Source organism: Argentina silus (assembly GCF_951799395.1).
Source record: "Argentina silus genome assembly, chromosome: 11".
NCBI classification, from domain to species: domain Eukaryota; kingdom Metazoa; phylum Chordata; class Actinopteri; order Argentiniformes; family Argentinidae; genus Argentina; species Argentina silus.
In genome coordinates, this window is record NC_139665.1 from 9,539,375 (window position 1) to 9,553,041 (window position 13,667).

Sequence of the window (13,667 nt, forward strand, 5' to 3'; positions counted from 1 at the left end):
TTCCTTCTTTCTATATTTACAACTTCGATCAGCTATGTTGACATTCAGAGTACCCTGGCAAACCAAATAATTGATCAGACTGAAATGTAGCATGATGATTCTCATACTTTTCATGTTTATCCATCTAAGCTGAATATCTGTTTCTTTCGAAAGACTTTGATAGTTTTATTTTTATTAACATAACCACGGCAGGGCCCTATTCTTAACTGCATTCTATTTTTCTTTCTGTATTTTATTTATATGTACAGACGATGACTGTTCATACTGTATGCCAGGAATGTATTTATTTTCTGAAAGAAATGAATTTGTGTAATATAAATTAACTTGGATCAATGAAAATAACATGTAAACATGCTATGCATGGCAAAGGGAAAATCCTCCAAAACAAAAACTATAAAAAAAATATTTGCTCACAAAAGAAGATGTATTTACAGACAGTCAGAGAAAGTAACAGACAGGCTGGTTTAAGCAAATCGTATGTTCAGATTCTTGCATTAGCAGCTTTTTAGGTAGATTTTTTTTTTAGTCATTCTTGCAAAAACAAGTGCTTCAAAAGAAAGAAAAAAAAAACATTTCACTTCATCTTTTATATAATCTTAGGGTGGAGGAAGACTATGAACTATATGAACTATGGTGACAATGAGTAGGAAAACATTTTTTCCTGATCATGAGACTTGGACCAGTTTAATCCTTTTCCTGGTGAAGTCACATGGTCAGGGAAGAACGTCTTGCCCTTACAATGAGAGTACAATCAAAGATCCTAGTCTCTAATCTGGTCATACTCTATATTACACAATTGATCATCTGATCGCCTAATACAAATGCCCCTTTTAACTACAATCATGATCGAATACAAAAATCAGGCCGTGATCACCAGTCTACAAAAATATTTAGAAAAAGTTTTCATTTTATAAAAGATGCATAGTTCACGGTCCAATGCACAAGAGTAATCCAGCATAAAAAAGGACAAGTCTTTTGTCTTGTCATCTGTGCCCTTCCTAGGGCTTTCTACGCCTAGAGGAAAGGATGAGAAAAGAGGAGAAAGCAATGTGAGATCACAGGTTCCTCATTACTTTCTATCAGTAGTGCATGATAACAGGAATGTGTGTGTGTGTGTGTGTCTAGAAGATTTAAACATAGAGGCTTACTACATACTGTATATACTTTTTTTTTGACTGCTGATGAGTTAGGAATTACTATTTTGTCAAAAAGATGTGATAATGTTGTTGACACTAAATGCCATCCTGATCAGTGTAAAACAGTGCTAAAAACAAGCGTTTTAGAGGGGAGGTTAGACAACTCGTTAAATAGAAATGACAACATTTAGGATTTCATGTGACAGAACTTACTTTTGATAGATGTGATTCTGGAAGCCTTGGCTGCTGCTTGTGCTTGGTACAGGAGCCTGTCAGAAGACAAACCAAAGAGTTGTAAGAGATCATTGGATCATTGGATTCTAAGAGCAAGTAGATCAGTACAAAATGTAATACAAATGTGATCAAGGATCTTCAGTTAGAGGGGGTTCTGGTGGTTTATCAAACAATTAACATCAAAATGCCGATATTTTTTGTCCAGCTGCATATAAATATAGGGAGTGGCTCCTGAACTGGTACCGGAGCATTCATTTCAGAGGCTCAGTGACTTTGTGGATACTGAGCCTCAAAAATGAAAGCTCTGTTACCAGTTCAGAAGCCACTCCCTAAAAGATAATGCAACAGCCCAGATCTCCAAAACTGAAACTAATAATATTATTTCTATTATTAAGTGAGGTGGCATACACAACTGAATATTATCATTGTACAAATCCACCCCATGTAAATTAAACAAAATATGTAAATTAGACAAAATGTCTAGTTTGTGTTTTAGGAAGCTTACCCTGTTCTCTGTGTCATTCCAGTCCATCCCTCCCTGTCCTTGCCCGTCTCCTGATCCTGATCTTCTCTTACGACTTCAGGGTAGAAAAACATCAACATCAGTTATACTGATAGCAATCTACAAATGCCCTACAACTAACCATGGACAGACAGCTATTCACATTTTTAAATACCGGACAGTTCACAATCCAATTCAAAAACATAATTGAAATGATTTCCTAATCCTAGCAAATGGAAAGGTAGTCTTCATACTGTACATCGCAGAACATGATTTCTGACAAGCAGACTTTGTGAAATGTATCTGTGAGAAATGGATTTGGCCATACTATGAAGCAGTTGGGCACTCCTGTCTCAGCGTCTCGATGTCTGTGAACTGCACAGCCTGTCCTCCTCCTCTGGTCTTGAACACGTCACCCTGAGGAGGTACAACAACCAAACGTCACACATTAACTCCTTCCTCCTACAAGAGGGCCTACAAAGCAAGAAGGAGAAATGTCGGTAGGTCGGATGCATGGTTTCAACAGAAAAGTTTCATTTCGGTTTGAAACGTTTCTTCAGATGTAGCTACTTCAGTATTGTTCCTGGGGTATGGATATCACAATGCAATAATCACAGACAAGATGTTTAACCAAAAATGGTGAAAGAAGGTGACAAGATACCAAATATCTGTCAGCATGCAGCAAAAAAACAAAACGGAAAAAAAACCCAAAAACAAATCAAAACAAAAATCAAAAGACAATCAGAAATTTAGGCAAAGACTTCAATTTTAAGAAACAATTTAATTTTACCTTGATCAGTTTGGTCTGAATCTCGCCATCGGACGCTAGCTCCTGATGCGTGAGAACATACTTTTGGCATTTAGACAGAGCTTTCTCACTGGCGGCCGACACCTTGACAGCATTGGGTATGATTGGCTGCATAACAGTGTCTAGGTCCAGATTAGAGGGGGGTTTATGATTTACCCATCTCTCCCCACCCGCAGAGTGAGAGCGTCTGTGGCGCAAGCGGATCGGTGTCCCCGTCTGGTGGGTCCCAGTCAAACAGTGAAGGAAAACACAATTCAGGGAATTAATCAAATTGATCACAGGTGGTCGTGGGCGTTTGTTGGGTTAGTAGACTCAGTTGTCAACCAGAAAGGATTAGTGAGGGAGGATTTGAATAGGTTGGAAGTGCACTACAGAAAGACCATATCTTGGGAGCGTTTAGTTTCAAATGGTTTTGTTCTATGACAACCCTAAGGCCAATTCGTTGCAATTTCATAGTTACAATAGCTGTGGTTGTCTTCTGCTACATAGCCCAGTGTTGTTTATTTGTTTTGTTCTCTACCACAAACCATAGTTGTTAATTAGGTTTTTTCCCCCCATAGAATTAGTCTTCTAGTAATATTCCAACTTGTCATGAGTCTGCAGAAACATCCACTGGATTGAGATCCCAAACAACCCAAACAGTGGCCGTCCCTTGGTGGAGCTGCATGCTAAGCAGTACAGAGACAGTGCAGAGGTGGGAAATGGAAATTGATCAAAGCATTCCTGACAACAAAGCAGAGGAGATGGAAATGAAATGGCGTTTTCGGAAAAGAAGCAAGGTTTCCCCGGCAATCAAAGGGATGTTTGGAGTGTTGCACACTGCATATCCTCAAATCTTACCTTGCACACAGATCAAGAGGATACAGTTGTGCATGTGTACAAAGTAGATCTACAAAGGTCTAAAAGCATTGACAGATCGAACTACTGTACATCGACCAAACGTACAAACAAACACATCAAGCACATACTGCACGGATGCAATTCTACAGGTTCTACACAAGCAATGGCGATCTTCTGCGCATCTACGAATGTCTACCACACTAACCCTTGAGCTTGTCTCTAGGTCTAGCCCGTATGGGTGGGCCGGGGTCTCAGTGCCAGGGGCCCAGTTCTGGCCTCTCCTACGGCCCACACTGCTGCTGTTGTAGGGCGTCCTGCCACTGCTCTGGGGGTTCCCACTACCCTGCCTGACCTCTAGAGGGAGCTTCTGCTCCCACTCAGAGATGCAGGAGGCCACAGAAACACTAGTGGAGGAGGTGGAGGAGGACAAAGTGGAGGAGGAAGAGGAGGAGGGGAGGGGGAGGGGATGGCCCTGAGCTGCTCTATGCTGGGTCGGGTGGTGGTGTCGGGACGGAGTCTGGATGTAGTCCTGGGGGGGCGGAGGATGACAGAGGGGCTATAGAAGGAGGTTATCTTCAGGGTTAAACAAATGATCACACACCAGAAATAAAGCCTGCTAGGCAGACATGCAAGTAGATAAGAATCACCGATAAAACCTTCCACAATACAAAGTGTAGTCTTACAACTAAGGATTTCCTTAGTAGACTCTTCCAACACACCACGCAAGACAGCAGTTGAGTTAACAGCGACGGTGTGTAACTCACAGGCAGTGACGAGGGAGAGGCAGAGCGCTTCTGTGGGACGGGGGCAGGGGTGCGTTCCTTCTCCCGGGAGGGCCTCTGAGGTTTTTCCTCCGCCGTGGCCGCCCCTCCTCCTCCTCGTCCTGTGTTGCTCTCTGTGACGATGGCCTTGAGCTGCTTCAGCTTCTCGTCCTTCACCCACAGCTTGTTCTGCATCTCCAGCTGCTTAGCGTTCACTCGCCTCTCCTATAGAGCATGCAAACAACAACAAACAAAAACAACAACAACAAGTCAGAGGCCACACACTGCATATGTGCCTCCATTTGCCTCTCCTCACTAAAAGCGTCCACCTGATGCTTTAAGTTCTACACAAGTGCATACTCAGGGTGAAAGCTAGCTAGGGGTCGATTTGGCATTCAGCCAGGCACACACTCCTCCCACTTGAACATTGTGTCAGAGACCATTGTGTCAGAGACCATAATAATATAACACATATACATATGCGCCATGCTCTACCAACTGAGCCAGAGGACCACACTGAGCCACAGAGGACCACATGCCCTGCATACGGGCCTCCACGCATCTCCTCACACACCATCCAATACTCTCAGATCTAGACACAAGTGCATCTGGAGGTAAGGGACTAGGGGGTTGTTTCTGGACAGGGCCAAGGAGGAGTCACTTACACACTCCTTCTCCCACTTGTGCTTGGTGTCAGAGACCACGCCCTGCATGCGCGCCTCCATGCGCCTCCTCTCCGACAGCTCCCTCTGCAGCTTCTGCTCTCTTGTCTCCAGCTCCTGCTGCAAGGAGCGCTTGTCCACCTCATAGATGTTGGTGGTTTTCTGGAGGATGTCAATCTACACAAAGAGTTTCAAAAACATTCATTCATATGTTCAAGTCAAACCACCTAAAAAATAGTGTCATTTCAAACAGGCATTTTAAAGTGTGTTGACATTTTTTTCAAATATACTTAAAAAAGCTGTATTAATGTGTGTGAGTCCATTGATGTTTCATAAAAGGAGATGGTGGGGAAAGAGCAGGAGAGGAGACTTGGGGGGGGGGGTTTAGCTACCTTGTATTCCAGCATTTTCGATTTCTTCTCCAGGCGTTCTAACTCAGACTTCTGATTGGTGATGATCTTGTCCTTCTCCCCCAGTTTCCCCCTCTGGTCGTGGATCAAGTTCTCCTTGGCCATGAGATGGCCGTCAAACTCATGGAGCACGGACTTCAGCGTGTTCGCTGAGGGATAGAAGAAAGGGCCATGCTATGCTTTATTGCAAAAACATTTCCTCAACGAAGGCTGCATTACAAAAAGCAATGAAATGTCAATGGCTGATTGGAAATGGGTGTCCAAATCAAGTATTAGATGTCCGTGGTTGGTCCATGGTGGCTAAATCCTTACCAGTCTTAGTATACTGCTCTGTCATCATCTGGCGAATACGGTGCCTTCTCTCCAGCACCTCGATGAGGCGGGGCAAGGTCTGTTCATCAGTGGGGTCTACCAGCTCACAGACAGGCAGCGCTGGGAGGTTGTCCAGGAGCTGGGTCAGCACCGACGGGTCATCTGGGAGACAGGACAGGGCAGGGCAGAACAGACGATGAAGAGGAGGAGGAGTGGAGAGAGCCAGACAGCACTCCACATTCACAGCTCATTATCTACAACTATTCGCACGTGTCGACACTTTTACCAGAAAAATACTGCTAACACGAACTACCTGGTGTTAGAAACAGTCATACAAGCTTTCTCCAACAGAAGGCTTTAATCTGCGTCAATGAATCCAGCCCTATAATAACTAACTAGTAGCGTGTTAAGGGTGTTACCGGCATTGCAGGGTCCCCCCCGGTCCTCCAGGTGGCGGGACAGCTCCTCTTTGAAGGCTTGGTTCCGGTGTCTGCGTCCTGCTGCCAGGGCACAGATGGGCCGGTCCACAGGCCGAGCCACCTCAACCTCCTGGGTCACCTCCGCAAAACGCATCACCAGCTGAAACACACAAACACACCGAAATGTGTCTTTTTCCACATTGCCTGCTCTCTCTTGACAGTTTTTTTTTTTTCTGTAACTAGGGCCAAACAAGTGAAACAGTGAATTAATGTTAGGCCTTGAAATTTGAAAAACTTTAAACTTTAAAAACTTCTGTTGTTCCTAAAATACGACACTGCGCCTTTCAGACTTCAGTGTGCTGCGTTGAACAGCACTAAAACACACCTAGTTGAGCTACAAAATATGAAATCTGTAGTTTTCTGTTTTGTTAATCAGGTATTGCCTTATATACAAATGTGAACTCTCTCTCTGAGATTCCTAACTTTAAATCTCTCCCTTGTTCTGCTGTCAGCTTTCATGTTTCAGGTGCTGTGCTCTCACGCAAAATGTTAATATTAGCATCAAAACATAGCTTTTATCAACAAAAAAAAGATAAGAAGTGAAACATTGGGCCTCCTAGAGGAGGTAATCACATGAATTCTCTCACCATGGTTTCTTCATAATCATCAGCTTTAGGGTTGACACACACCACCATTTTCACTTTTCCTTCTCCGTCAAAATAGTTCTTGAACAGGTGAGTGACTTTGGAGTCTCTGTATGGTACCATCTGTGACAAAACAAACAGTTACAGTACCATTGAGCAAACTGTATCACTCAGGACTGTATGACTCTTTCTCTCTCTCATCACTTTCCCCCTAATATTCATGAAGTAGTAGTTTGAGACACCTGAGGATATTCATTCAGAATGACCAACCTTGTTAGTTCCACAAATCTGATTCTCTCGAAGAACCTCTATACATGTACGTAACGTCATCAGCGACTGGTTGATATTGCCTGAGTATAAGAAAAGTCAACGGTGAGTAAAGGTGAAAATTAAATCCAAAGGTTTGTAATCCCCTGGTTGTTAGTTCTCAGCCTCACCTGCTTCCCGGAGGCGACTGCCCTCTGCTCTGGTCCTGCTGGTGCGCTCGCTCCCTGCGAGGTCGACCAGACACAACTGGCTCACATTCACCTGGTTCTTATCCTGCAATATAGCAACACGCTAGGTTAGCGCTGTGCTTTCTTAAACGGTTGTTCCAGAATGTTATCAAAGGGTTGGGTTTACCTGTAGGATGTGGTCTCCGTCTGCGTCCAGCGGCGCTTGGGCCAGTTTGACGATGAACACACTGTGTGAGCGACTGGACTCTCGGTTCAGCTGAGTGTTAGCAATCCTCCTTTTCTTCTGACCTGAGGACAAGCAAAGTTTCATCATAAGAAATAAAATCCAAGGTTTCGGAAAATCCATTTCTTACAAAAAAAAACACCATGAAGCACTCACCCCGCCAAAACACTTCAAAGGCTTCTTCTGTTGACTTGACTTCAACCTCTGTGCATCCTGCCACATACATGGTGTGGTTCTGATCCTCACGTAAAATCTTGGACTGAGGCGGTCTGCAACGGAGCAGTTAGCAAAAAAACTGTTCAGCACATACTGTTAAACATTTAAATGGCTCTAGATAGGTAAACACAAACCGTTAACATGAAGATGTTAAAAATAATAATAATAATAAATAAATACACAAAATATGACGACACAAACTATGTTAAGTTAAAACAAACTACACAAGAGGACGCATGTGAATTCAATACAATGGTTAAGAGACAGACTAGCTCTGGTTCACAGCGCAGCGAGCCATTCTAACACTGAGCCTACACAAACGGCCCGTTCTGCTCAATCCAAAACGTTGTTGGCCTCTTTTTACCAGTCAACGCTTTAGTGACAATCTTCAATACACGTTCATTACTCACAATGATGTTGATAGACTGCGACCACCTGTTCTTCGTAAGCACAAGGGTCTCAATTCTACCGAATACGAAATAAAAAAGAGAACCCGAGCGTACGTATATTGATTCTATAAGATTGTCACTACGGAATTGACCAATAGACAAGAGGCCAACAACGTCTTGTATTGAGCGAAACAGGGCGTTTGTACAGGCTCAGTGTTAGCATGGCTTACTACCCCCCTGGCCAGAGCTAGAGACACAAGCAGCAACAAAGCAGCCATTAAGGGGGAAGCTTTCACATCTGTCTCATCATGACAAGATCTGCTGAGTCAAAAGCATCTACCTCTAGAGAAGCCACAAGGGGAGGAAAGCCAATGCTACTTGCTATACATTTTAACTACTGTATAAGCAAGATATTAGACTGGGAGGGGATGAAGACAGGGTTGGTTGATGGGCATTGCAAGATACGACTGCCATTTCTAAGTAAGGGGATACAATTCAGGGGGTAGGCCTTGACTGGCCACGTACATGAACTCAGTGTTCCGAACAGGTGTACCTCCCCCGAACCACCTAATAAAAACAGAACATTTACATCCGTAACCTACAAACACTGTACACATCAACAATGAGCGGGAATTAGCTTCGTCAACTAAAGAGTAATGGAGAAAAATAAAACATTTTTAGTTGAACCGTATCATCAGCATGGTTTGGTGCCCTTCACATAATGTGTGATCTGATTATCAAAGATTATACTTTTGGCTTTGGCGACTTTGCTACTTAGCCATGACATTGACAAAGGCACTCCTAAACACACACAAGAAAGAACATTACAAATTTCCAATAGACACACTGCACCTTGACATCAATTAACGACTAAGGACTTACTTTGGTCTTATCTGATCAAATGGGGCCTCCTCCAGGAGATCATAGATGTAGTTGTTGTAGATTTCTATGTAGGATACAAACACGCTGTAGCAGCTGTCCTCGTCGATGCCCTCTGATCTGCAGGCTTCCTCTGGACTGATCATATCAGCAAACTCCGGGTCAGGTTTCTGCCTGGGGAAAACAGACACCAAGACAAACCTTCAACCCCAATCCAGCTTCATTAGCCTAGAAGGTTAGCAGGCAAAGCGTTGAGTGCTGCTTGGTAACAGATGAGGTGAGCAAACCCCATTCAACCTCAATAGTTCTGAACACCTGTAAAATCAAATATCATTTGAACAGGCTCATCAGAAAGTTTGATTCACAAATGTAAAAGGTAGGAAAGTCAATGGATAATATCTAGAATACAACGTTGAGGTCTTTCAGTGTGAACTTTTGAGCTTTGCTGCCCTGGAAGAGTTCACGGCATGTCATTTAGACAACGCTAACTTCGTTGGAATCCAGTCTGTTGGAGACGGAGCCGCTAACTGTTAGCCTGAGTGGTAGCAACTTAGAGAATGGCGAACGGGAGAAGCTTTCACAACTGATATGAGGACAAGTCAGGGCAAGATGATTTCCTCGAAACATGAACATAGGCTGAACCATCTGTTTAATAAATCATTCTTGGCAGAGTTTACCCATAGCTACGTACTTTGAGGAAGGTGTTCTGGGGACCGATTGCTGACTCTCTCTCTTCTGTCTCTCCAGGAGGGCATCCACCTGACTTTGGATCTCCATCCCGTTTTTGTCGTCTGTCTTGAAGACCTGGAAGATTAAAAGGTAACAATACTGAACACAGGTTTCCTAAACATTTTCCATTTCAAATTTACAGATCTACTTTTTTCAGACTGCTCAGTTGATTTGTGGTTTATGTTTCAGGCACATCTGTCAAAAATGTGCGTGTGGAGCGTTATCTGCATCCTGACCTCTGTCAAATATAAAATAGGCTCTTAAATTATCTGGCTCTAAAGAAATATGGTAATACAGAAATACACTCTTCTGGTTTGAATATGGCATAGGTCTGATATCACAGATATTTTTCCAGACTATATCAATAGTTTTTTTTTTTGTGTTTTCCATACTTTTCCTAGTCTGGAAATTGTCAATATTTTATTCCAAACTTCTCCAGACTTTCTAGTCCTGGGTAGGAACCCTGTGTACATGAGTTATGTTTCATTGTCCGTCTTGTTCCAAACCTTAAAGATTGACATTGTTTGAAAAAACATGAATGACTAGCGTACGAAAGAGAGTATTTTCTCTGGAGAAGAACAGAAAAGACTTACAAATCTTTTGGCCTGATAGGGGCCAATACTGTTGAAAAGCATGTCCAGGGACCGAGGGAGAAGTCCACCTTCTCCAGGGGAACCTGTCATAGTGAAAGTCTTCCCACTACCTGTAACACCGTACGTGAACAGCAAACCTACAGACAACAAACAAAACAACATAAACAAACTAGAAAGGGAAGTTCCGGAAGAAACGTTGTGGTCTTAAGTCTTAATATGGCAGTGGATACAGTTTAAAGTTGGATTGGACTGTCAAGCTTAAAAGCCAAAAGAGGAGTAGCATTTTGAGTATGGCCATAGCATGGTATGCTCTTAATTGGAACCAATTTCAATTCATGCAACTTTTAAATGCTTACAGTTTAAAAAGTATAAAAAATATGTAGAAAAGTTATTTAAGTGGAGTCAGTCTACACATTTTAAAGTTGAATTGTGGTGTCAAGCTTAAAACATGAAAGAGGAGATGCATTTCAAAATATAATATCATAAGAAACCAATGGTCTCCATAGAAACCCATGTTAATTAATGAAACTTAAAAAGGCAAGCCCACTAACTATAAAACAACAACAAAGTAAACAATCATGTGTCAGTACTGTGCCAGAACTGAATTCCAATACTCATTAAACTTAATTAATATGAAAACAATTTTATAATAGCGGAATGGCTCTTTTCCTGACTTACCATTCTTACAGTGGATGAGATCCTCAACAAGCGGTTTGGCAACATCCTCAAACAACTCTATTTGGGAGGTTTTGATTCCAAACACTTTTTTGAAGGAGTACTGTGTCTGTGTCAAAAAAACATTCAACATGATTATCAGCACATTGCAGTGAACAAAACATTACAAATAAATCAACCCTAATCAGAGATACAGCAGATAGTCTGTTTATACAGCATGCTTCTAAATATACTGGGCCGGTTTCCCAGACACAGACTGCTTTTAAGTGCTACTTGGAACTAAAACTATACCAGAAAAACAGAACAGAACAAAAACCGAACAGATCATGACAAAAATTGTTTTAATTACTCCAACATGAGTTTGAGGATTTTACCCTGAGTGACGTATTTGGAGCTAAGGAACTAAGGAGCTTCAGGGATGAGTAAGCTAAACGTTTCCGAATGAGCTAGTGCCTGGTTTCTTTACATCCATACGCACAGTCTATGTTTCTAATTTGTTTATAGTGTGTTATATTTGCAAGGTATGTGTGTCTATGTCTGAAATGTGTATGTGTATATACAATTGTAATACAAAACACTGTTCTCCCCTGCTGCTGTCTTGGACCAGGGCTCTCTTGAAAATCTCAATGAGACCAACCTGGACACATAAAGCCTAGGTTAAATACAATAAAACTAAATATATTCTCACCTCTTTGAATTCTCCATTGCGGTTGGCTTTGAGACCGTCAGGGGCATGGAGTTGTATGGTGCTGCTGCTGATCATCTCAATACAACACTCCTCATCTTCCAATCCCAAAGGACGGATGCGACAATAGACCTGCACAGTAGACACAGCAAATTAATCCATTCAAATGAGTTCTGAGGGCATGTTGAGGAACACAGCTAGAACTCCTATTGAGCAATGATAGCCATCCAAGACGGAGCTATTGGGTAAAATGGATTCAAGATGTCTGCTTTACAACTTGAGATGGCTAGGTTGAAATGAATTGAGACTTTGTGAAAGAGTGCCTCACGAGAACAGTTGCAAGTTGTCAAACTTACACCAACAGGGTCTTTCTGAGTGTTGGAGGTTTTCTTGAGGCCAGGCCTCCGAGGAGTTTTGCCCTTTCTGTGAAACGAATGAAGAGACATGAGTTCCTTCTAAGTGTAGACTTACTGAGAATTCCACCTACTGGAGGTACAAAACCAACCTGTGTCGCTAGCTATCTGGCTATCAAAGCAATGAAATCAACTGACGCTGATTTACATTGACAAAACAGCCAAGATAGGATATTTTGCTTGATGAAAAGAAAGTCAACATCAAGTCCACATTTTTGAGGAGCCCAGACAAAGGGCATATTTTCTGAAGCCCAGACAAATATATGTAGAAAATACAAAATACATAAACAGGACCACTTCACTGTAAAAGTTGCTAATACTGTATGTGCACTTTATCATCTACCCAAGGCAAAAAAGATATTCATATGTGATAAAGATGGCTAAGAATCACAAAAACGGAGTATATATTTTTGTATCGATGCCCATTTAGGATACATAATATAAAAATGTAGTATCATTCAGAGAACACGATTTCTTCATGTTCTGCACCATACAAGCATAATTCTAATTTACATCCAACATTTTCTTAAACAATCACAAATTTCAACAAATGGCAATTGTTTTTTGTTTTATAAAAGCAAAGTAAGTCTTATGTCTCCTTTATTTAGCATATTGCACATCTTGAATTGTTGTGTGTGAAGGTCTCCATTTAGAAACTGCTGAGAGGACATTGTGCAGGGCAGATAAACTGGGAAAGTACCAGTACCAAGTGCATTTATTTACTAAATTCTGTATAAAATGTGTAATCCACCACAATCTAACTCTGAGTAAGACTGCACATATAAAAACAAAGAGGTCAAAGCATTTTGTCCTTGTATAGGGCTCTTTTTCGATAGCTATCTGTCATACTAGCAATAGAAATATCTGTCGTTACTCTTGACAGGTAGCTACCGCGTCGCCATTGTTATGTAACTAGCTAGCTAACTAGCTAGCATTCATGCTGTCAAACTTCAAATCTTTACCTGTTTATGCATTGGCTACCACCATTCAATCGATTGCACTTTCAACCACCCTATTTTTAATAAATAGTAGAAATGTACATAGGCTACTTACGCGGGTCTCTGCATTGTGAATAGTTATGTTGTTTATCTTCGTGCTTCGTCCACAGTGCGCCCCTTCTGTATTTGAAAATTCCCTCTCTGTGACAGGACCTGAGTGCCGCTGCTTGTGAACCAGTAAAAAGCCAGATCGGGACCTGTGTGATCAGCGGTGGAGGAAGTCCCGCCCCGGGTCTGTGGCTCTGTGGAGGCCGCTACAGAGGGAGAAGGAGCCAGAGGGTTCACTCGGCGGCCATTTCTGTCCGCGGTCTGTGGGCTAGATAATACTGGGGCCGTATTTTCAATGCTGGGAAACAATAGGAGGGCTGTGAACATTCGTTGTTTTGTTTTTTTTACTGATATCTGCACATTGTCCTTATTGATGTGCGCTAAACGTAAGTCATGTCCAGGGACTTACGATATTTTCGCAGCACGTTGCCGTCCAACTAATGACTTGATTGAAGGGGAGTGACTGCTCCGCACATGCGCAGTCTGATGAGGTCCTCTGCCCTCTTGAATAATAGCCCGATATCATGAATATAAACATTTATGACACAATTTAACATATCTTCTGCATAAGTCTAGTATTGTCCCTCTCAGGAGGGATTTTGGCCTCTGCCTTGAGCAAAAATGCGTCATTTTCTT

At 42.2% G+C, this 13,667-nt stretch overlaps 1 protein-coding gene across 3 annotated transcripts; it reads right to left on the minus strand.

Annotated features, from left to right (window-relative positions):
* Positions 1-277: 277 nt before the first annotated feature.
* Positions 278-13,120, minus strand: LOC310812520 (kinesin-like protein KIF23). 3 transcript variants are annotated; one of them, XM_083681130.1, is made up of 23 exons: positions 13,039-13,120; positions 11,929-11,995; positions 11,576-11,704; positions 10,891-10,996; positions 10,213-10,349; positions 9,582-9,694; positions 8,894-9,064; positions 7,563-7,675; positions 7,350-7,471; positions 7,166-7,268; positions 6,999-7,078; positions 6,732-6,851; positions 6,085-6,244; positions 5,666-5,827; positions 5,336-5,502; positions 4,947-5,120; positions 4,285-4,506; positions 3,726-4,049; positions 2,663-2,896; positions 2,201-2,289; positions 1,876-1,948; positions 1,350-1,405; positions 278-1,014 (listed from the first exon to the last, which is right to left on the minus strand). In XM_083681130.1, the coding sequence occupies exons 1-23, from the start codon at positions 13,050-13,052 to the stop codon at positions 999-1,001; spliced, it is 2,952 nt and encodes a 983-aa protein (XP_083537256.1). In that variant the 5' UTR covers positions 13,053-13,120; the 3' UTR covers positions 278-998. The 3 variants fall into 3 exon arrangements, with proteins under 3 accessions (XP_083537256.1, XP_083537254.1, XP_083537255.1); XM_083681128.1 differs by lacking the exon at positions 3,726-4,049; XM_083681129.1 differs by lacking the exons at positions 2,663-2,896; positions 3,726-4,049.
* Between the last annotated feature and the right edge of the window lie 547 nt (positions 13,121-13,667).

What these genes read in the sequence shown, in the direction of transcription:
- LOC310812520 (XM_083681130.1), bottom strand. An exon ending in CTCAGAAAGACCCTGTTGGT is followed by an intron (nt 11,705 to 11,928) that starts GTAAGTTTGACA and finishes TCTACTGTGCAG; the next exon opens with GTCTATTGTCGCATCCGTCC. An exon ending in TTTGATCAGATAAGACCAAA is followed by an intron (nt 7,676 to 8,893) that starts GTAAGTCCTTAG and finishes GCTCCGTTGCAG; the next exon opens with ACCGCCTCAGTCCAAGATTT.